The 24,127-nt window shown below is 48.9% G+C and overlaps 1 protein-coding gene across 3 annotated transcripts in view; it reads right to left on the reverse strand.

Moving 5' to 3' along the window:
- Window positions 1-24,127, reverse strand: part of DCLRE1C (DNA cross-link repair 1C) — a 221,405-nt gene that overhangs the window by 57,062 nt on the left and 140,216 nt on the right. For 2 of the 3 annotated variants that reach the window (XM_063926920.1, XM_063926919.1), the window contains exons 2-4: window positions 5,885-5,936; window positions 5,080-5,164; window positions 3,986-4,045 (exon numbers count right to left, since the gene is read on the reverse strand). In XM_063926920.1, coding sequence (XP_063782990.1) covers window positions 3,986-4,045; window positions 5,080-5,164; window positions 5,885-5,931 — 192 coding nt within the window. In that variant the 5' untranslated portion in view covers window positions 5,932-5,936. Of the gene's footprint in view, window positions 1-3,985; window positions 4,046-5,079; window positions 5,165-5,884; window positions 5,937-24,127 lie in introns of those variants that run through there. The other variant, XM_063926921.1, reaches the window with a different exon arrangement.

Here is a 24,127-nt window from a genome sequence, read left to right on the forward strand (position 1 = left end):
TTTGATTATCCTTGGGATGAGTGGAAGTGGAGGAAACACATACACTGACTTGAACACCCACGGAATTACCAGGGCATCCACTGCCACTGCCTGTGGGTCCCTCGACCTGGAACAATACCTCCAAAGCTTCTTGTTGAGGCGTGAGGCCATCATGTCTATTTGAGGAATGCCCCAAAGGCTTGTCACCTCTGCGAACACCTCTGGGTGGAGGCCCCACTCTCCTGGATGTAGATCGTGTCTGCTGAGAAAGTCCGCTTCCCAGTCGTCTACTCCCAGAATGAAGATTACTGACCGCGCGTGTTTCCGCCCAGAGGATGATTCTGGTTACCTCTGACATTGCAGCTCTGCTTTTCGTTCTGCTTTGTCGGTTTATGTAGGCCACTATCGTTACATTGTCTGACTGAACTTGAATGGCTTGATCTTTTAGAAGATGTGCCGCATGTAGAAGACCGTTGTACACGGCTCTTAGTTCCAGAATGTTTATTGGAAGTATGGATTCCAGACGACTACCTTCCTTGGAAGTTTTCCCCTTGAGTGACTGCTCCCCAACCTCTGAGACTTGCATCCGTGGTTAGAAGAATCCATTTCTGAATCCCGAAACTGCAGCCCTCCAGTAGGTGAGAAGTCTGCAGCCACCAGAGGAGAGAGATTCTGGCTTTCGGCGACAGACGTATTGTCTGGTGCATGCGAAGATGAGATCCTGACCATTTGTCCAGGAGATCCAGCTGGAAAGACCGTGCATTAAATCTTCTGTACTGTAGAGCCTCGTAGAAGGCAACCATCTTCCCCAGAAGGCAAATGCACTGATGAACCGATACTCGGTCTGGCTTCAGGACATCCCAGACCATTGATTGGATCACCAATGCTTTTTCCACCGGTAGAAACACCCTCTGCACTTCAGTGTCGAGAATCATCCCCAGGAAGGACAGTTTTCTTATCGGCTCCAAATGATGCTTTGGAAGATTCAGGATCTAACCATGAGCCCGAAGCAGTCGAGTCGTGAGAGCAATGGACTGCAACAACAACTCCCTGGACGATGCTTTTATCAGCAGATCGTCCAGATATGGAATTATGTTCACACCCTGCTTGCGGAGCAGAAGCATCATCTCTTCCACTACCTTGGTGAACACCCTCTGTGCCGTGGATAGGCCGAATGGCAGCGCCTGGAACGGATAGTGACAGTCCAACAGCGCAAACCTGAGATAAGCCTGGTGTGGCGGCCAAATAGGAATGTGAAGGTATGCATCCTTGATATCCAAGGATACCAGGAATTCCCCCTCCTCCAGACCTGAGATCAACGCTCTCAGAGATTCCATCTTGAACTTGAATTGCCTCAAATATGGATTTAACGATTGGAGGTTCAATATTGGTCCGACCGAACAGTCTGGCTTCGGCACCACAAAAAGGTTTGAGTAGTAACCCTTGTTTTCCAGGTGAGATGGAACTGGAATAATGACATTTGCCTTTTCCAATTTTTGAATGGTGTCTTGTAAGATAGCCTTTCTGTCAGCAAAGCTGGTAAGCCCGATTTGAAAAATCTGTGAGGTGGGAGCTCTTGAAACTCTAGTCTGTACCCCTGAGTTACGATATCTTGTACCCAGGGGTCCAGGCCTGAGGACGCCCAGACCTGACTGAAAATTTTTAGACGTGCTCCCACCTGCCCGACCCCCAGGCTGGGAGGTCCACCGTCATGCTGAGGATTTTGAGGAAACAGAACCCAGGTTTCTGTTTCTGGGAACCTGCCGGTGCAGGTTTTCTGGATTTTCCCCGACCACCTCTGAAGAAGGTGGAAGGGGACTTGGACTTCATACCCTTTGCGGTCCGAAAGGACTGCATTGTAGATGCAGAGAAGGATTTCTTTGGCGTCGGAGTGGCTGAGGGAAGAAAGGTTGACTTACCCACGGTTGCCGTGGAGATCCAAGCATCCAAAGCTTCCCCAAATAAAGCCTGACCTGTGAAGGGTAGGTTCTCCACACTCTTCTTGGATTCCGCATCCGCAGACCACTGGCGCAGCCAGAGTCCCCTGCGTGCCGAGACAGCCATGGAAGATGTCCATTCAGTCAGATTACCAAGGTCCTTCATGGCCTCCACCATGAAACCCGCAGAATTCTGTATGTGACGTAAAAACATTTCAATGTCACTTCTATCCATAGTATCTAAATCCTCTAGTAACGTGCCTGACCACTTTACTATGGCTTTAGAAATCCATGCACAAGCAATAGTGGGGCTAAGCGCCACGTCTGAAGCAGTGTATATGGATTTGAGTGTAGTCTCAAACTTGTGGTCTGCCGGTTATATCAAAGCGGTAGACCCAGAGACAGGTAAAACCACCTTTTTAGACAATCTAGAAACAGAAGCGTCTACTATAGGAGGGTTTTCCCACTTTTTCCTATCCTCTTCAAGGAAAGGAAAAGCAATCAGAACTCTCTTTGGAATCTGGAATTTTTTCTCTGGGTTTTCCCAGGATTTTTCAAATATTGCATTTAAATTCCCTAGACGCAGGAAAGGTAAGGGGGACTTTTTTATTGTCTGTAAAGAAAGCCTCCTCGACCTGTTCAGGTACCTTGTCAGTAATGTGTAAAACATCCCGAATGGCCTCAATCATTAGCTGCACCCCTTTAGCAAGGGATGCCTCCCCCCCCAGAATGTCCCCATCACGGTCACCCGTATCAGAGTCGGTATCTGTGTCGACTTGCATTACCTGGGCAAGAGCACGCTTTTTGGGGCATATACCAGGGGACATAGATGAGGTAGTGGGAGATGAATACAACAAAACGTCCACAGATTGAAACACAGGTTTTAAAAGTCTCAAATGAGCTATCCTAGATGAAATCTGGGATATCATCCCCTTAATAGAAGCCACCCACTTGGGTTCGGGTTCAGAGGGCTGAGACAGTGTATTGCATTCTGGAGTACATGGAATGGACCTTCTGGAGAAGATACATACTCTGCAGCACAAGATACAGAGTGCCTAGACATTGTAATGTGAAATATATAGCACGCACACACACACACAGGAAAATGTCAGACACAGTTTCCCCCAAGTATCTTCAGAGTGACACAGTTATGGAGCCAGCCCACACAGCGCCCCAGTAGATAATTGCCTGGCGCCGACTGTGCAACCTTAATAGCCTACACAGCAATGTACACTCCCCTACACCCCCTTCTATATCCCCCTGGTACCGCACAGGATAAGCTGGAGTTACGTGGAGGGTCAGCGCCTTTGTACGTGATCTGCAGGGAGAAAATGGCGCTGGTGAGCTGCTGGATTCGCTCTGAGGAGAAGCTCCGCCCCCTAAAATGGCGCATCTTCCCGCATTTTTAAAGATTATACTAGCCTGAGGTAATCAATGCTAGCAGCAGTACAGTGCCCCTGATAGCTTCTGTGACCAGTGTAAGGGTGTCTGCGCTGGCCCAGGGCGCCCCTCACAGCGTCACACCTCTGTGCCTCTGAGCCCTCCGGAGCGCAGCCTCAGCGCTGCGCTCCCACACTGATGCTGCCATTCTCACTAGATTCCCGCTTGTCGGGTCACCGGTGTCCAACTCACCACCTACGTCTTCTGACTCTGTTAGAGGGTGGTGGCAGTGCTGCGGGAGCGAGCGATCGACACCCTCAGTAGCTCAGTATCCTGTCAGCGGATATAGTGGCCATTAACCTCAGAGGGTTGGACACTACCCCCCATGAAGCAGGGAGGCTGTTGCCAGCAGCCTCCCTGTGCCTAACTAAAAAAAAAAAAAAAAAGAAAGGAGAAAAACTCCTATGGGAGCTACCCTAGCTGTGACCGGCTCCTCCGGGCACATTTTCTAAACGGAGTCTGGTAGGAGGGGCATAGAGGGGGGAAGCCAGCCGACTATTAAACTCTTAAAGTGCCCATGGCTCCTAGTGGACCAGTCTATACCTCATGGTACTAATGTGGAACCCAGCATCCTCTACGGACGTAAGAGAAATTAGCAAGAGAACAAACAACAATAAACAAATACTTACTTCATCAGTAGCTTCATCAATCAAATAAATCTGAGTTGGAGTATCCACTTCAATTGCTCTCTAAACACAAAGAACAAATCATCATTACTGACCACCGGTTTCACCTGTCTGAAATGGGTGGTCTTCAGTTTGTCGGCTGTCGGGGTCCCGGCGCACAGTATACTGCCGCCGGAATCCCAACAGCCGGCATACCGACACAGTTTCTCCCTCTTGGGGGTCCACGACCTCCCTGGAGGGAGAATCGAGCCACCGTGCCTGCAAGGGGCTCATTTGTGCTCGCCACGCTGTCGGTAGTCGGGATTCCGGCGCCAGTATGCCGTGCGCCGGGACCCCGACAGCCGGCATACCATACTACACCCGTCTGAAATGTGTGTACAGGTCAAACATCCTGCCATGCTTAAACCAGCAAATGGGTTACGTTTTTTTTTATAAAGGCTTATTTCATTATAAACACAGAGACACTTTCTAATAAAAGACATGTTAACTACAAACTTGGAGAAAATAGTGGAACAGAAACAGATCCATTTATCTCTGTGCAATGCCAACAATACTGTTTACACACACAGCAATGGGGTGTAGTATGGTATGCCGGTGGCCGGGCTCCCGGCGACCAGCATACCGGCGCCGGGAGCCCATCCGCCGGCATACCGACAGCATGGCGAGCGCAAAGGAGCCCCTTGCGGGCACGGTGCACGCTATTTATTCTCCCTCCAGGGGGGTCGTGGACCCCCACGAGGGAGAACATCTGTCGGTATGCCGGGTGTCGGGATTCCAGCGCCGGTATACTGTGCACCGGGATCCGACATTCGGCATACTGAAGACCACCCACAGCAATGATGTAAGTGGGTTGGGACTTCCTGCAATAAAGCAATACAGGCACCATTTTGTTTCTGCAATAGCCATACTGCAGACATCACAGCTGCCTGTGCACATCATAGACACCACAACACAGGCAATAGGTTCCTATACTGCACTATTTTCCGAATATGTTTTATGAAAGCATGGACAGTAAATACATGGAAATTCCCAGCATTTGTTGCAATGTTTAAAAGAAAAATACATAGCAGAAGAACAGTAGTGTACAGTATACTTACTATGCGAGATTCCCAAAATGCATACTTTTGATTTGTTAGCAGCAGTTCCTTTGTGACTGGAGAACAATACAAGTAAACCTTCAGGCTATAAAATATAGAAAAACAAAGTGAGACATTTTCAATTATGAGAAGCATTCATGGATTACGAACTTGGTACGAACAGCTGGTTTGGCTGTTATTTACGTTCAATTTAAGGGAAACAATTTCCAATGATAAAACATAAATTTCTGTTTTCTTTAAGCTTAAAAACAAATTGTTAATATTTAATTATCAATTATACAAAACTAAAATGTAAATTGCTATTTGATTCAGAAACTCTGCATGCACATCCACAGGATCTATAGCCCAACGTGGTGCCAGTTTGCTCCATTCAGTACATTAACCTGGCTGAGGTAACAGATAACCATTTCAGCTATGTAGCAATAGAACCTAGTGCTGCTCACAAAAGCCAATCTTCCTGCTTGGCCAGCGCGCCAGGATTAGGAACACAACTGGACAAAATGCATACCACCGTCTACACAGCTAGATCTTTCCATCTTTATTGCTGCCATTTGGTGTGGTCAGAGGGAGATGGTGCACAGGAGAACAACAATCATCTTCTAATCACATTTACCAATATGTTTACATTACTGTCTTGGTGCCAAACCTGCAGTAAGTGTGGCCAGCACAATGAATAGTGCAAGCTTTGATGGAAACCTAAGTCTGGTGATCAACCATTCTATAGTTAAAAACAGATTGAACACACAATGTTGACGTTAGTGTCCTTTTAAGTGAAGGCTACAAAGTTATAATACAAATAGCATACCAACACTGCAATCTTCGCTTCAAGAGGGGAGCTCGTAGTCCTTTCATGTGATCTGCAAAGAACAAAAAAAATAAGGATTTTAAACCTACCGGTAAATCTTTTTCTCCTAGTCCGTAGAGGATGCTGGGGACTCCGTAAGGACCATGGGGAATAGACGGGCTCCACAGGAGACATGGGCACTAAAAAAGAACTTTAGGTATGGGTGTGCACTGGCTCCTCCCTCTATGCCCCTCCTCCAGACCTCAGTTAGAGAAACTGTGCCCAGAGGAGACGAACAATACGAGGAAAGTATTTTGGAAATCCAAGGGCAAGATTCATACCAGCCACACCATTCACACCGTATAACATGGTATATACGAACCAGTCAACAGTATGAAACAAAACAGTATCAGTCCAAGACTGATCCAAACTGAAACATAACCATTATGTAAGCAACAACTATATACAAGTCTAGCAGAATGTTGTCCGCACTGGGATGGGCGCCCAGCATCCTCTACGGACTAGGAGAAAAAGATTTACCGGTAGGTTTAAAATCTTATTTTCTCTTACGTCCTAGAGGATGCTGGGGACTCCGTAAGGACCATGGAAATTATACCAAAGCTCCAAAAAGGGCGGGAGAGTGCGGATGACTGTGCAGCACCGAATGAGCAAACATGAGGTCCTCCTCAGCCAAGGTATCAAACTTGTAGAATTTTGCAAAAGTGTTTGTACCTGACCAAGTCGCCGCTCAGCAAAGTTGTAATGCCGAGACGCCTCGGGCAGCCGCCCAAGAAGAGCCCACCTTTCTAGTGGAATGGGCCTATACCGAATTCGGTAACGGCAATCCAGCCGTAGAATGAGCCTGCTGAATCGTGTTACAGATCCAGCGAGCAATAGTCTGCTTAGAAGCAGGAGCGCTAACTTTGTTGGCTGCATACAGGATAAACAGGGCCTCTGTTTTCCTAACCCGAGCCGTTCTGGCCACATAAATTTTCAATGCCCTGACCACATCCAGGGACTCTGAATCCTCCACGTCCCTTGTAGCCACAGGCACCACAATAGGTTGGTTCATATGAAAAGAAGAAACCACCTTAGGCAAAAATTGAGGGCGAGTCCGCAACTCCGCTCTATCCACATGGAAAATCAGATAAGGGCTTTTGGGAGACAAAGCCGCCAACTCCGACACTCGCCGCGCCGAAGCCAAGGCCAATAACATGACCACCTTCCAAGTGAGATACTTCAATTCAACTTTTTGAAGAGGTTCAAACCAGTGAGACTTAAGAAACTGTAACACCACATTAAGGTCCCATGGTGCCACTGGAGGCACAAAAGGAGGCTGGATATGCAGCACCCCTTTCACGAACGTCTGCACTTCTGGAAGAGAAGCCAATTCCTTTTGAAAGAAAATGGATAGGGCCGAAATCTGAACCTTAATGGAGCCTAACTTTAGGCCCAAATTCACTCCAGTTTGCAGGAAGTGGAGAAAACGGCCCATATGGAATTCTTCCGGAGGAGCAGTCTTGGCTTCGCACCAAGACACATACTTCCTCCAGATCCGGTGATAATGTTTCGATGTCACCTCCTTCCTAGCCTTTATCAGAGTAGGAATGACCTCATCAGGAATGCCCTTCTCCGCTAGGATCCTGCGTTCAACCGCCATGCCTTCAAACGCAGTCGCGGTAAGTCCTGGAACAGACAGGGCCCTTGTTGTAACCGGTCTTCCCTGAGAGGAAGAGGCCACGGATCTTCTGTGAGCATTTCCTTCAGATCCGGATACCAGGCCCTTCGAAGCCAATCTGGAACAATGAGAATTGTCTGAATCCCTCTTCGTCTTATGATTCTCAGTATCTTTGAGATGAGGAAGAGGAGGGAACACATAGACCGACTGAAATACCCACGGTGTCACCAGAGCGTCCACTGCAACCGCCTGAGGGTCCCTTGACCTGGCGCAATATCTCGGAAGTTTCTTGTTGAGGCGTGAAGCCATCATGTCTATTTGAGGCAGTCCCCACTGACTTGCAATCTCTGCAAAGACTTCCTGATGAAGTCCCCACTCTCCTGGATGCAGATCGTGTCTGCTTAGGAAGTCTGCTTCCCAGTTGTCCACTCCCGGAATGAAGACTGCTGTCAGAGCGCTTACATGACTCTCCGCCCATCGAAGAATCTTTGAGGCTTCTGCCATTGCCACTCTGCTCCTTGTGCCACCTTGGCGGTTTACATGTGCCACTGCTGTGATGTTGTCTGACTGAATCAGAACCGGTAGACCTCGAAGCAAAGTCTCCGCTTGACGAAGGCCGTTGTATATGGCCCTTAATTCCAGTATGTTGATGTGTAGACAAGCCTCCTGGTTTGACCACAGACCTTGGAAGTTTCTTCCCTGTGTGACTGCTCCCCATCCTCGGAGGCTCGCGTCCGTGGTTACCAGAACCCAGTCCTGAATGCCGAACCTGCGACCCTCTAGAAGGTGAGCACTCTGCAGCCACCACAGGAGAGATACCCTGGCCCTGGGGGACAGGCGGATCATCTGATGAATCTGTAGATGTGACCCGGACCACTTGTCCAGAAGGTCCCACTGAAAAGTACTTGCATGGAACCTGCCGAATGGAATGGCCTCGTAAGACGCAACCATTTTTCCCAGAACTCGAGTGCAGTGATGTACCGACACCCTGTCTGGCTTTAACAGGTCTCTGACCAAGCTCTGAAGTTCCTGGGCCTTTTCCATCGGGAGAAAGACCTTCTTCCGTTCCGTGTCCAGAATCATGCCTAAGAAAGGCAATCGGGTCGTTGGAACTAACTGTGACTTCGGTAGATTGAGAATCCAACAGTGTTTTTGCAATACCCTCAGGGAGAGTGATACGCTGTCCAGCAACTGTTCTCTCGATCTCGCTTTTATCAGGAGATCGTCCAAGTATGGGATAATTGTGACCCCCTGCTTGCGCAGGAGCACCATCATTTCCGCCATTAATTTGGTAAAAATCCTCGGGGCCGTGGAAAGCCCAAACGGCAACGTCTGAAATTGGTAATGACAATCCTGCACAACAAATCTCAGGAACGCCTGATGAGGTTGATATATGGGGACATGAAGGTATGAATCCTTTATGTCCAGGGACACCATATAATCTCCCCCTTCCAGGCTTGCGATGACCGCTCTGAGCGATTCCATCTTGAACTTGAACCTCTTTAAGTATAGGTTTAAGGATTTTAAATTCAGAATGGGTCTGACCGAACCGTCCGGTTTCGGGACCACAAACAGGGTTGAGTAATAGCCCATCCCCCGCTGCAGCAGGGGAACTTCGACCACCACTTGTTGAAGGCACAACTTTTGAATTGCTGCCAAAACTACTTCCCTCTCTGGGGAAGAAGTCGGTAGTACCGATTTGAAAAACCGGCGAGGAGGCACCTCTTCGAATTCCAGCTTGTACCCCTGGGAAACAATGTCTATTGCCCAGGGATCCACCCGAGAGTGAACCCAGACTTGGCTGAAAAGACAAAGACGTGTCCCCACTGGAGCGTACTCCCCCAGCGGAGCCCCAGCGTCATGCGGTGGATTTAGTAGAAGTTGGGGAGGCCTTCTGTTCTTGGGAACTGGCTGTAGCTGGCAGCTTTTTCCCCTTGCCCTTACCTCTGGCAAGAAAGGAAGATCCCCGAGCTCTCTTGGATTTATGCGACCGAAAGGACTGCATCTGATAATGTGGTGCTTTCTTAGGCTGTGAGAAAACATAAGGTAAAAAAGCTGATTTACCCGGCGTAGCCGTGGAAATTAGGTCCGTGAGGCCTTCCCCAAACAGTTCCTCACCCTTGTAAGGCAAAACCTCCATATGCCGTTTCGAGTCTGCATCACCTGTCCACTGTCGGGTCCACAGTGCTCGCCTGGCAGAAATCACCATAGCGTTCGCTCTGGATCCCAGTATGCCCACATCCCTCTGAGCCTCTCTCATATAAAGGACCGCATCCTTAATATGGACCAGGGTCAACAAAATAGTTTCCTTATCCATCGTATCAAAATCAGCAGATAAGGTATCGGTCCACGCTATTACAGCGCTACAAACCCAAGCCGACGCTATTGCCGGTCTGAGTAAAGTACCAGTATGTGTGTAAATTGACTTCAAGGTAGTCTCCTGCTTGCGATCAGCAGGATCCCTGAGACGGCAGCTCCACCTTTTTGGAAAGGCACGTCAACGCTTTGTCCTGTCCACCCTTGGGGAGGATTCCCACCGTATCCTGTCCTTGATCGGGAAAGGACACGCCATAAGAATCCTTTTGGGAATCTGCAGTTTCTTGTCTGGAGTTTCCCAAGCACTTTCAAATAACTCATTTAATTCAAAAGAAGGTGGAAAGGTAACCTCAGGTTTCTTTTCTTTAAACATGTGGACCCTTGGATTAGGTACAGCGGGGTCATCTATAATATGCAGTACAGCCTTTATAGCAATAATCATATAATGAATACTCTTTGCCAATTTTGGCTGCAACCTCGCATCATCATAATCGACACTGGATTCAGAGTCCGTGTCGGTATCTGTGTCTACTACTGGAGAAAGTGGGCGTTTTTGAGACCCAGAAGGCCCCTGTGACATAGGGAAAGGCAGGGCATGACCCCCTGTACAATCCCTGGACTCTGCTTTGTCCAAACGTTTATGCAATAAATTTACATTTGCATTTAAGACATTCCACATATCCAACCAGTCCTGTGTCGGCGTTGCCGACGGAGACACCACACTCATGCGCTCCACCTCATCCCTAGGAGAGCCTTCCACTTCAGACATGCCGACACGCACGTACCGACACTGCACACACTCAGGGAAATCTCTAATCTGGAGATAGATCCCCCACAGGGCCCTTTGGAGAGACAGAAAGAGAGTATGCCAGCACACACCCAGCGCCAATAACCCTGGAAAAAATTACTCAGATATAGCGCATATATATATATATATATATATATATATATATATACACATACACACATACACACACACACTGCGCCAATTATGTGCCCCCCCCCCTTTTTTTAAAACCCTCTGTCACCGGTGATCAGCAGGGGAGAGTCCGGGGAGTCAGCTTCTCAGCGTGTGCTCTGGAGAAAATGGCGCTGGTGAGTGCTGAGGAACAAGCTCCGCCCCCTCAGTGGCAGGCTTCGGTCACACTCTTTTAAACAAACTGGCGGGGAATTCTCATAAATAACACCAAATAAAGTGTATATATCTATATAGCCAGTCCTAGAGGTATAACATTGCTGCCCAGGGCGCCCCCCCTGCGCCCTGCACCCAACAGTGTGCGTTGTGTGTGTTGTGTAGGAGCAATGGCGCGCAGCGTTACCTCAGTGAAGCTCTGAAGTCTTCTGCCTTCCAATACTCACCCGGCTTCTATCTTCCGGCTCTGCGAGGAGGACGGCGGCGCGGCTTCGGGACGAACCGCAAGGGGAGACCAGCATTCTGACTCCCTCTGGAGCTAATGGTGTCCAGTAGTCTAAGAAGCAGAGCCTAACATTTAAGTAGGTCTGCTTCTCTCTCCTCAGTCCCACGATGCAGGGAGCCTGTTGCCAGCAGGTCTCCCTGAAAATAAAAAACCTAACAAATTACTTTTCTCCAGGAAACTCAGGAGAGCTCCCTGTAATGCACCCAGTCTCCTCTGGGCACAGTATCAAACTGAGGTCTGGAGGAGGGGCATAGAGGGAGGAGCCAGTGCACACCCATACCTAAAGTTCTTTTTTAGTGTCCATGTCTCCTGTGGAGCCAGTCTATCCCCATGGTCCTTACGGAGTCCCCAGCATCCTCTAGGACGTAAGAGAAAAAGGATCTTATGACACTTCTCACCACTAAGTCCCATATTCCACCAGTATTAGACTAACGCTATACTAATTCACTAAAGAGTTTAAAGATTAAAGGTTATTATTATGCCAGTAATTTTACCATATAGGATTTATATATTTTAAAAATTGTATCATTATTGGTTGACAAAAAAAAACAAACACAAACACAATAGCACTCATCTTATATTTCATGTGACTACTTTGATTTGAAGCTGCTTAACACAACTGCGCAGGTTATATACAAATGTTTTTTATCTGCTCAGTGTTGCTGAACCTGTCACTGAAAATGAACTTCACTCCCCAAACCTCCACACACACACACACACACTGGTGGGTGCACAACACCATCACCCCCTCCTGCGATCGCTGGTGACATCAGGACAAAAGGAGACAAGCATCGCAGTGCACTCCGGGAGTTGGCAGTTCCCAGCATCGGTGGCCGGGTAAGGTTAGAGCATATTTATTTGCTAGGAGACTGGAAACTGGCTCCAGGACCTGCGGTAGAGAGAGGGGTGAGGTACTGGGAACTGAAGCCTCGACAGGTAAAGTATAATAAGAATTTACTTACCGATAATTCTATTTCTCGGAGTCCGTAGTGGATGCTGGGGTTCCTGAAAGGACCATGGGGGATAGCGGCTCCGCAGGAGACAGGGCACAAAAAAGTAAAGCTTTACTAGGTCAGGTGGTGTGCACTGGCTCCTCCCCCCATGACCCTCCTCCAGACTCCAGTTAGGTACTGTGCCCGGACGAGCATACACAATAAGGGAGGCATTTTGAATCCCGGGTAAGACTCATACCAGCCACACCAATCACACCGTACAACTTGTGATCTAAACCCAGTTAACAGTATGACAACAGAAAGGGCCTCTTAAAGATGGCTCCTTAACAATAACCCGAATTAGTTAACAATAACTATGTACAAGTATTGCAGATAATCCGCACTTGGGATGGGCGCCCAGCATCCACTACGGACTCCGAGAAATAGAATTATCGGTAAGTAAATTCTTATTTTCTCTATCGTCCTAAGTGGATGCTGGGGTTCCTGAAAGGACCATGGGGATTATACCAAAGCTCCCAAACGGGCGGGAGAGTGCGGATGACTCTGCAGCACCGAATGAGAGAACTCCAGGTCCTCCTTTGCCAGGGTATCAAATTTGTAAAATTTTACAAACGTGTTCTCCCCCGACCACGTAGCTGCTCGGCAGAGTTGTAATGCCGAGACCCCTCGGGCAGCCGCCCAAGATGAGCCCACCTTCCTTGTGGAGTGGGCTTTTACAGTTTTAGGCTGTGGCAGGCCTGCCACAGAATGTGCAAGTTGAATTGTGTTACAAATCCAACGAGCAATCGACTGCTTAGAAGCAGGTGCGCCCAACTTGTTGGGTGCATACAATATAAACAGCGAGTCAGATTTTCTGACTCCAGCCGTCCTTGCAATGTATATTTTTAAGGCTCTGACAACGTCCAACAACTTGGAGTCCTCCAAGTCGCTAGTGGCCGCAGGCACCACAATAGGTTGGTTCAGATGAAATGCTGATACCACTTTAGGGAGAAAATGCGGACGAGTCCGCAGTTCTGCCCTATCCGAATGGAAGATTAGATAAGGACTTTTATAAGATAAAGCCGCCAATTCAGATACTCTCCTGGCAGAGGCCAGGGCTAGTAACATAGTCACTTTCAATGTGAGATATTTCAAATCCACCTTTTTCAATGGTTCAAACCAATGGGATTTGAGGAAATCTAAAACTACATTTAGATCCCACGGTGCCACCGGAGGCACCACAGGAGGCTGTATATGCAGTACTCCCTTGACAAAAGTCTGGACCTCAGGGACAGAGGCCAATTCTTTTTGGAAGAATATTGACAGGGCCGAAATTTGAACCTTAATGGATCCCAATTTGAGACCCATAGATAATCCTGATTGCAGGAAATGTAGGAAACGACCCAGTTGGAATTCCTCCGTCGGAACCCTCCGATCCTCGCACCACGCTACATATTTTCGCCAAATGCGGTGATAATGTTTCACGGTGACTTCCTTCCGTGCCTTAATCAAGGTAGGAATGACTTCTTCTGGAATGCCTTTCCCTTTTAGGATCTGGCGTTCAACCGCCATGCCGTCAAACGCAGCCGCGGTAAGTCTTGAAAAAGACAGGGACCCTGCTGTAGCAGGTCCCTTCTCAGAGGTAGAGGCCACGGTTCGTCCGTGAGCATCTCTTGAAGTTCCGGATACCAAGTCCTTCTCGGCCAATCCGGAACCACTAGTATTGTTCTTACTCTTCTTTGCCGTATGATCTTCAATACCTTTGGTATGAGCGGCAGAGGAGGAAACACATACACTGACTGGTACACCCAAGGAGTTACCAGTGCGTCCACAGCTATTGCCTGTGGATCTCTTGACCTGGCGCAATATTTGTCCAGTTTCTTGTTGAGGCGAGACGCCATCATGTCTACAATTGGTCTTTCCCAACGGTCTATTAACATGTTGAAGACTTCTGGATGTAGACCCCACTCTCCCGGATGAAGATCGTGTCTGCTGAGGAAGTCTGCTTCCCAGTTGTCCACGCCCGGGATGAACACTGCTGACAGTGCTATCACGTGATTCTCCGCCCAGCGAAGAATCTTGGCAGCTTCTGCCATTGCACTCCTGCTTCTTGTGCCGCCCTGCCTGTTTACATGGGCGACCGCCGTGATGTTGTCCGACTGAATCAACACCGGCTTTCCTTGCAGGAGAAGTTCCGCCTGGCTTAGAGCATTGTAGATTGCTCTTAGTTCCAGAATGTTTATGTGAAGAGACTTTTCCAGACTCGTCCATACTCCCTGGAAGTTTCTTCCTTGTGTGACTGCTCCCCAGCCTCTCAGGCTGGCGTCCGTGGTCACCAGGATCCAATCCTGAATGCCGAATCTGCGGCCTTCTAATAGGTGAGCCTTCTGCAACCACCACAGAAGTGACACCCTTGTCTTTGGTGACAGGGTTATTCGCAGGTGCATCTGCAGATGCGACCCTGACCATTTGTCCAACAGATCCCTTTGGAATATTCTTGCATGGAATCTGCCGAATGGAATTGCTTCGTAAGAAGCCACCATTTTTCCCAGGACTCTTGTGCATTGATGTACTGACACTTTTCCTGGTTTTAGGAGGTTCCTGACCAGATCGGATAACTCCTTGGCTTTTTCCTCTGGAAGGAAAACCTTTTTCTGAACCGTGTCCAGAATCATTCCTAGGAACAGCAGACGAGTTGTCGGGATTAAATGGGATTTTGGAATATTCAGAATCCACCCGTGTTGTCTTAGCACCTCTTGAGATAGTGCTAAAGCTGTCTCCAGCTGTTCTCTGGACCTTGCCCTTATTAGGAGATCGTCCAAGTATGGGATAACTAATACGCCTTTTCTTCGAAGAAGAATCATCATCTCGGCCATTACCTTGGTAAAGACCCGAGGCGCCGTGGACAATCCGAACGGCAGCGTCTGAAACTGATAGTGACAGTTTTGAACAATGAACCTGAGGTACCCCTGGTGTGCGGGGTAAATCGGAACGTGTAGATACGCATCCTTGATGTCCAAGGATACCATAAAGTCCCCTTCTTCCAGGTTCGCTATCACTGCTCTGAGTGACTCCATCTTGAACTTGAACTTTTTTATGTAGAGGTTCAAGGACTTCAGATTTAGAATAGGCCTTACCGAGCCATCCGGCTTCGGTACCACAAATAGAGTGGAATAATACCCCTTTCCTTGTTGTAATAGGGGTACTTTGACTATCACCTGCTGAGCGTACAGCTTGTGAATGGCTTCCAACACCCTCTCCCTTTCGGAAGAGACGGTTGGTAAGGCAGACTTCAGGAAACGATGAGGAGGATCCGTCTCTAATTCCAACCTGTACCCCTGAGATATTATCTGCAGGATCCAGGGGTCTACCTGCGAGTGAGCCCACTGCGCGCTGTAATTTTTGAGACGGCCCCCCACTGTCCCCGAGTCCGCTTGAGAGGCCCCAGCGTCATGCTGAGGTTTTTGCAGGAGCCGGGGAGGGCTTCTGTTCCTGGGAAGGAGCTGCCTGTTGGTGTCTCTTCCCTCTTCCTCTGCCTCGTGGCAGGTACGACAAGCCCTTTGCTCTCTTATTTTTGTAGGAGCGAAAAGGCTGCGGTTGAAAGGTCGGTGCCTTTCTCTGTTGGGGAGTGACTTGAGGTAAAAAAGTGGATTTCCCGGCAGTAGCCGTGGCCACCAAGTCTGATAGACCAACTCCAAATAACTCCTCCCCTTTATACGGCAAAACCTCCATGTGACGTTTTGAATCCGCATCGCCTGTCCACTGTCGTGTCCATAAGGCTCTTCTGGCTGAAATGGACATAGCACTCACCCGAGATGCCAGTGTGCAAATATCCCTCTGTGCATCACGCATATAGATAAATGCATCCTTTATTTGTTCTAACGACAGTAAAACATTGTCCCTATCTAGGGTATCAATATTTTCAATCAGGGATTCTGACCAAACTACTCCAGCACTGCACATCCAGGCAGTTGCTATAGCTGGTCGTAGTATAACACCTGCATGTGTGTATATATTCTTTTGAATAACTTCCATCTTTCTATCTGATGGATCCTTAAGTGCGGCCGTCTCAGGAGAGGGTAACGCCACTTGTTTGGATAAGCGTGTGAGCGCCTTGTCCACCTTAGGGGGTGTTTCCCAGCGCGCCCTAACCTCTGGCGGGAAAGGGTATAATGCCAATAACTTTTTTGAAATTATCAACTTTTTATCAGGAGCAACCCACGCTTCATCACACACGTCATTTAATTCTTCTGATTCAGGAAAAACTGTTTGTAGTTTTTTCACACCATACATAATACCCTGTTTTACGGTATCTGTAGTATCAGCTAAATGTAACGTCTCCTTCATTGCCAAAATCATATAACGTGTGGCCCTACTGGAAAATACGTTTGAATTTCTACCGTCGTCACTGGAATCAGTGCCCGTGTCTGGGTCTGTGTCGACCGACTGAGGCAAAGGGCGTTTTACAGCCCCTGACGGTGTTTGAGGCGCCTGGACAGGCATTAATTGATTGTCCGGCCGCCTCATGTCCTCAACTGACTGTTTAAGGGAAGATAAACCATCACGTAATTCCACAAATAAAGGCATCCATTCTGGTGTCGACCCCCTGGGGGGTGACATCTGCATATTTGGCAATTGCTCCGCCTCCACACCAATATCGTCCTCATACATGTCGACACCACGTACCGACACACACCGCAAACTCACAGGGAATGCTCTAATGAAGACAGGACCCACTAGCCCTTTTGGGGAGACAGAGGGAGAGTCTGCCAGCACACACCACAAAGCGCTATATATACAAGGGATATCCTTATATTAAGTGCTCCCTTATAGCTGCTTTAATATATATATATATAGCCATTAATGTGCCCCCCCTCTCTGTTTTACCCTGTTTCTGTAGTGCAGTGCAGGGGAGAGACCTGGGAGCCGTTCTGACCAGCGGAGCTGTGACAGAAAATGGCGCCGTGTGCTGAGGAGATAGGCCCCGCCCCTTTTTCGGCGGGTTCTTCTCCCGCTATTTTTCCAGTCAGGCAGGGGTTAAATATCTCCATATAGCCCCTATGGGCTATATGTGAGGTATTTTTAGCCTTGTATAAGGTTTATATTTGCCTCTCAGAGCGCCCCCCCCCAGCGCTCTGCACCCTCAGTGACTGCCCAGTGAAGTGTGCTGAGAGGAAAATGGCGCACAGCTGCAGTGCTGTGCGCTACCTTATGAAGACTGAGGAGTCTTCAGCCGCCGGTTTCCGGACCTCTTCACGCTTCAGCATCTGCAAGGGGGTCGGCGGCGCGGCTCCGGGACCGGACTCCACGGCTGGGCCTGTGTTCGATCCCTCTGGAGCTAATGGTGTCCAGTAGCCAAGCAGCAAATCCACTCTGCATGCAGGTGAGTTTACTACTTTCCCCCTAAGTCCCACGTTGCAGTGATCCTGTTGCCAGCAGGACTCACTGTAAAGAAAAAAACCTAAACTAAACTTTCTCTAAGCAGCTCTTTAGGAGAGCCACCTAGATTGCACCCTTCTCGTTCGGGCACAAAATCTAACTGGAGTCTGGAGGAGGGTCATGGGGGGAGGAGCCAGTGCACACCACCTGACCTAGTAAAGCTTTACTTTTTTGTGCCCTGTCTCCTGCGGAGCCGCTATCCCCCATGGTCCTTTCAGGAACCCCAGCATCCACTTAGGACGATAGAGAAAATGGAGTTCCAGTAGCTGCTGGGTTTGACGGGTGTAGTGCATGCAGATCAGCATGCAGTGTTACCCACTGCCTCTCCCCATCATCCTCTGCCTTTTTCTCATCACCCACTCACTCTCTGTCTCCCTGCAACCTTCTACCTCTCCCCAGTCACCCAGTGCCTGTAACCCACTGCCTCTCAAGCCTCTCCCATTGCTTTTCACCCACTGCCTCTTCCATAGCGTCACCCACTGCCTCTTTCCAGCCTCTCCCATTGCCTTTCACCCACTGCCTCTTAAATAGCGTCACCCACTGCCTCTTTCCAGCCTCTCCCATTGCCTTTCACCCACTGTCTCTTAAATAGCGTCACCCACTGCCTCTTTCCAGCCTCTCCCATTGCCTTTCACCCACTGCCTCTTTCCAGCCTCACCCATTGGCTGTCACCCACTGCCTCTGCCATAATATCCCCCAGTGCCTGTCACCCCCTGCCTCTCCTCAGCGTCACCCACTGCTTCTTAAGCGACCTACACACTTGCTGATGTGTGTGGATGATATGAACGATCTTGTTCAGTAATGAACGAGAAATCATTCATATCGCTCAGTGTGTATGCACAAATGATGAACTATGCACGGCCCCGCGGTCAACAATCATTGGTTCGCCGTCGCTTTGCAATGCAAGTCAATTTGGACGATGATCGGTCATCATTCAGATCGATCGTCAAAATTTAATGCATCTGCAAGTGTGTATGGCGCTTTACACACTACGTCTCTCCAGCGTCAACCACTGCCTCTCCCATAGCATCACCACCTGCCTGTCATCCACCGACTCTCCCCAACATCACCCAGTGACAGTCACTGACTATCCCCAGCTCAAAGCAGTAGCTACGCATCTCCATGCAAACACCTGTGTGCTGCCTGTCTGAGTAGAAGACCCTGTGACAGTCCCCAGGCCTCACACACTATGGACAGAACAAGCAGCAGCATGTTACATGCATGGGTCTGTGCACGTGAATTGGGTATATAATAATAAGGGATTGGTATGAGATACCGAAGTCTGGGATGCAGAATGTCAGGATCCCGACATCAGCATCCTGAGCGGAGGAATGATGGCAGGGGGGCGAGCGCAAAAAAGCCCCTTGCAGGCATGGTGGCGAGCTACGCTTGCCACAGGTTCTATTCTCCCTCTATGGGTGACGCAGACAACCATAAAGGGGGAATCACCTACCTCGCCGGTATACCGGCGGTGGTATGGTGGCCATGTCGGGATCCCGACGTCGGTATTCTGACAGCCGGGATCCCGACTATCTGTTGCTATTATTGGCATGCGGTCAGCATACAATCAGTTCATAATAGCAATCAGGTTATAATGCAAAGGAATGAGGTTTATTGATAAACCTTCCTTGGCATTATAAACCTCATTCCTTTGCATTATAACTGGATTGCTATTATTGTATACCCATGTACCCATGCACATAACTACTTTTGTAACTTAGGGGCAGATGTATTAAGTCTGGAGAAGTGATAAGTGGAAGGTGATAACACAGCAGCCACTCATTTCGGATTTGAAAAATGACAGTTAGGAGCTGATTGGCTGGTGAATTATCACCTTCCACTTATCACTGCTTTATCACTTCTCCGGGCTTAATACATCTGCCCCTTTTCTCATACGTCCTAGAGGATGCTGGGGACACTTCAAGAACCATGGGGTATAGACGGGATCCACAGGAGACATGGGCACTTTAAGACTTTCAAAGGGCTGTGAACTGGCTCCTCCCTCTATGCCCCTCCTCCAGAATCCAGTTTATAATCAGTGCCCAGGCAGACTGGATGCACACTGAGGAGCTCTACTGAGTTTCTCTGAAAATACTTTATGTTAGGTTTTTTATTTTCAGGGAGCACTGCTGGCAATAGGCTCCCTGCTTCTGCGGCTACAGGACACCATTAGCTCCTGAGGGTTTGGAACACTAGGGGTTCATTCCCAGAGCCCGCCGTCGACCCCCTTGCAGAGCCAGAAGACAAGTGTGTAGAAGAAGATCAGAAGACTTTAGTGACGGCTTTGAGGTACCGCACAGCGGCCGCGCTGCGCGCCATGCTCCCACACACAATAGCACCGCAGGGTGCAGGGCGCGGGGGCGCCCTGGGCAGCACATAAACCTCATATTTCTGACTGGCAACAGTGGACAGGGTGCCTGGCCACGGTCCGGACCCCCGCCAGTGGCAAAAAGTTTAAAAATAAGTGGGTCTGAAGCGCGCCATTAAGGGGGTGGGGCTTAACCCTCACAGCACACAGCCCGGCGCCATTTCTCTTCACATGGCTGCAGAGACGCTGGTCCTTCCTCACACTGATGTAACAAGTAACAGGGTGAAAAACGGGTGGAGCACAGCGATTTTGGTGCATTACACTAGATTATAAAAGTGCTGCAGGTCTGGGACACTATCTGTAGTGTTCAGACCGTGTTTTGGGCGCTGGGCTGTGAGCTGGCTGTATCTCCCTCTGTGTCACTCTGACAGGCTTTGCTGTAGGTCTGTCTCCTATAGGCCCAGAGTATCTGCGTGTGGTGGGTGCACGTGTGTCGGCATGTCTGAGGCGGAGTGCTCCTCCCAGGAGGAGACTGTGTTGGGGACACAAAAGGCTGTGGGAGCGACCCTGTTGGCACTGCCGACACCGGATTCGGTGAATGTTTTGAGTGCTTTGAATGCAAATGTGGCTCTGATTAATAAAAGATTGGATAAATCTGAATCTCAGAACCAGGCTTGGAACAAATCCGTAGAGGATGTGTTGTTTCAAGTCCAGACCCCTTCGGGGTCACAAAAACGTTCATTTGCCCAGCTGGCAGACACGGATACGGACACTGACTCAAGTGTCGACTATAGTGATGCCAGATTAGATCCAAAACTGGCAAAGAGCATTCAGTACATGATTGTGGCTTTAAAAGATGTATTACATATCACTGAGGACCCTACTGTTCCTGATACTAGGGTCTGTATGTATAAAGGGAAGAAACCTGAGGTAAACATTTCCTCCCTCTCATGAACTGAACGCGCTTTGTGAAAATGTTTGGGAAAATCCCAACAGAAATTTTCAGATTCCCAAAAGAATTGTAGTGGCGTATCAGTTTCCCTCTGGGGATAGGGAATTTGGGAGTCACCCCCCATTGTGGACAAAGCTTTATCACGGCTGTCCAAAAAGGTGGCTCTTCCATCCCCTGACACGGCAGCCCTAAAGGATCCTGCGGATCGTAGGCAGGAAAGTACATTGAAATCCATTTATATCTCCACGGGTACGCTACTCAGACCAGCCATTGCATCTGCGTGGGTGAGTAGTGCTATCGAAAAATGGGCAGATAACCTGTCATCTGAATTGGATACCCTGGATAGGGATAACATTCTCCTGAAGCTAGGTCATATCAGGGACGCTGCACTCTACCTAAAAGAAGCTGCGAGAGATATTGGCCTCTTGGGTTCACGGGCCAATGCCAAGGCAGTCTCAGCTAGGAGAGCATTGTGGATTCATCAATGGAATGCTGATGCTGACTCCAAAAAGCTATGGAGTCTCTACCGTATAAAGGTGGTGTATTGTTTGGTGACTGCCTCGCTGAGTTGGTATCTACGGCTACCGCGGGTAAGTCATCCTTTTTACCTTATGTGTCTGTACCAGAAAAGAAAGCACACCAGTATCAGATGCAGTCCTTTCGGCCCTATAAATACAGAAAAGGCCGAGGGTCTTCCTTCCTTGCTACTAGAGGAAAGGGAAAGGGTAAGAGATCACCAGCCGTGGCCAGTTCCCAGGAGCAGAAGTCCTACCCGGCTTCTGCCAAGGCCACTGCATGACGCTGGGGCTCCTCTGCGGGAGTCCGCACCGGTGGGGGCACGTCTCAGGCTCTTCAGTCAGTTCTGGGCTCGTTTGGGCCTAGACCCATGGGTTTTAGAAATAGTGTGCCAAGGGTACAAACTGGAGTTTCAAGATGTCCCCCCCCCCCCCCCCCCCCCCCCTCACCGATTTTTCAAATCAGCCTTACCAGCTTCTCTTCCAGACAGGGAAGTGGTATGCGCCGCAATACAAAAATTGTGTCACGATCAGATCATTGTCAGGGTTCCCCCGTCGCAACAGGGACAAGGCTTTTATTCGAGCCCGTTTGTGGTTCCAAAGCCAGATGGTTCAGTCAGACCAATCCTGAACCTCAAATCCCTCAATTTCTACCTAAAAAATACAAAAACAAACAAATTCAAGATGGAATTTCTCCGGGCTGTGATCTCCAGTCTGGAGGAGGGGGATTTTATGGTGTTGGTAGACATAACGGATGCCGACTTACATGTTCCCATTTGGGTGACGCTGAGGAGAGGCAGGGGTGACAGGCACTGGGGGATATTATGGCAGAGGCAGTGGGTGACAGCCAATGGGTGAGGCTGGAAAGAGGCAGTGGGTGAAAGGCAATGGGAGAGGCTGGAAAGAGGCAGTGGGTGACGCTATTTAAGAGACAGTGGGTGAAAGGCAATGGGAGAGGCTGGAAAGAGGCAGTGGGTGACGCTATTTAAGAGGCAGTGGGTGAAAGGCAATGGGAGAGGCTGGAAAGAGGCAGTGGGTGACGCTATGGAAGAGGCAGTGGGTGAAAAGCAAAACAAGGAGTCACAATTATCCCGTACTTGGACGATCTCCTGATAAAGGCGAGATCCAGGGACCAATTACTGCAGAACATTACGCTAACCCTGACAATTCTGCAGCAACATGGTTGGCTCCTAAACTTGCCAAAATCGCAGTTGGTACCGACGGGACTGCTGTCGTTTTTGGGAATGATTCTGGACACAGAATTACAGAGCGTTTCTCTTCCAGTGGAAAAGGCTCTGGAAATTCAGTTTGGCAGATTCCATGGCAGAGTGTTTCAGTGGGACCTGTTGGACAAATGGTCCGGGTACCATCTGCACATGCACCGAAGGATAACCCTGTCCTCCAAGAACAGAATCTCACTCCTGTGGTGGCTACACTCAAGACTTTTATGTTTACTCAAGCATTTCCATAATGTCCCCTTTAGTATCTTCATGCTTCTGTATTTTATGAAAATGTACTTCATTATTTTCTGTACTATATTATGCTATGTATCTGTTAAGCGCCTTGAGTCCTATTGGAGAAAGAGCACTATATAAATAAAATTATTATTATTATTATTATTATTACACAGCTCTCAGCTCCTAGAGGGATGCAGTTTCGGGGTCCAGGACTGGATCGTAGTGACCACGGATGCGAGTCTCCGAGGCTGGGGAGCAGTCACGCAGGGGGAAAGCTTCCAGGAAAAATGGTCAAGCCAGGAAATTTGTCTACACATAAACGTGCTGGAGTTAAGGGCCATTCCCAACGGCCTTCTGCAAGCGGAACATTTTCTTCGTTATCGGCCCGTCTTAATTCAGTCGGACAACATAACAGCAGTAGCGTACATAAACCGCCAGAGCGGAACAAAGAGCAGAGCGGCAATGGCAGAGGCCACAAAGGTGCTCCGTTGGGCGGAAAGGCATGCAACCGTTCTGTCAGCGATCTTTATTCCAGGAGTGGACAACTGGGAAGCAGACTTCCTCAGCAGACACGATCTCCATCCAGGAGAGTGGGGTCTTCATCAAGAGGTCTTTGCAAAAGTGACAGCTCTTTGGGGAATGCCTCAAATAGACATGATGGCGTCAACCAGAAACTTCAGAGATATTGTTCCAGGTCGAGAGACCCTCAAGCAATAGCGGTGGACGCCCTAGTGACACCGTGGGTATTTCGGTCGGTGTACGTGTTTTCTCCGCTTCCACTCATTCCAAAAGTGATAAAGCTAATAAGAAGAACAACAAAGGTTCAAGCGATCCTCATTGTTCCAGATTGGCCAAGGAGGGCTTGGTATCCAGATCTTCAGGAATTACTCACAGGAGATCCCTGGCCTCTTCCTCTGAGGGAGGATCTATTACGGCAGGGGCCGTGCGTGTTCCAAGACTTACCGCGACTTCGTTTGACGGCTTGGAGGTTGAACGCCGGATCCTAGCCCGAAAAGGTATTCCCAAGGAAGTCATCCCTACTCTTACTCAGGCCAGGAAAGGAGTAACGTCAAAACATTACCACCGTATTTGGAGAAAATACGTGTCTTGGTGTGAATCCAAGAAAGCTCCTACAGAAGAATTTCAGTTAGGACGTTTTCTCCATTTTCTACAAGCCGGTGTGGATGCGGGCCTAAAGTTGGGCTCAATTAAAGTTCAAATTTCGGCTTTATCGGTTTTCTTCCAAAAA

Source organism: Pseudophryne corroboree, chromosome 6 (genome assembly GCF_028390025.1).
Source record: "Pseudophryne corroboree isolate aPseCor3 chromosome 6, aPseCor3.hap2, whole genome shotgun sequence".
Classification (NCBI taxonomy): Eukaryota; Metazoa; Chordata; class Amphibia; order Anura; family Myobatrachidae; genus Pseudophryne; species Pseudophryne corroboree.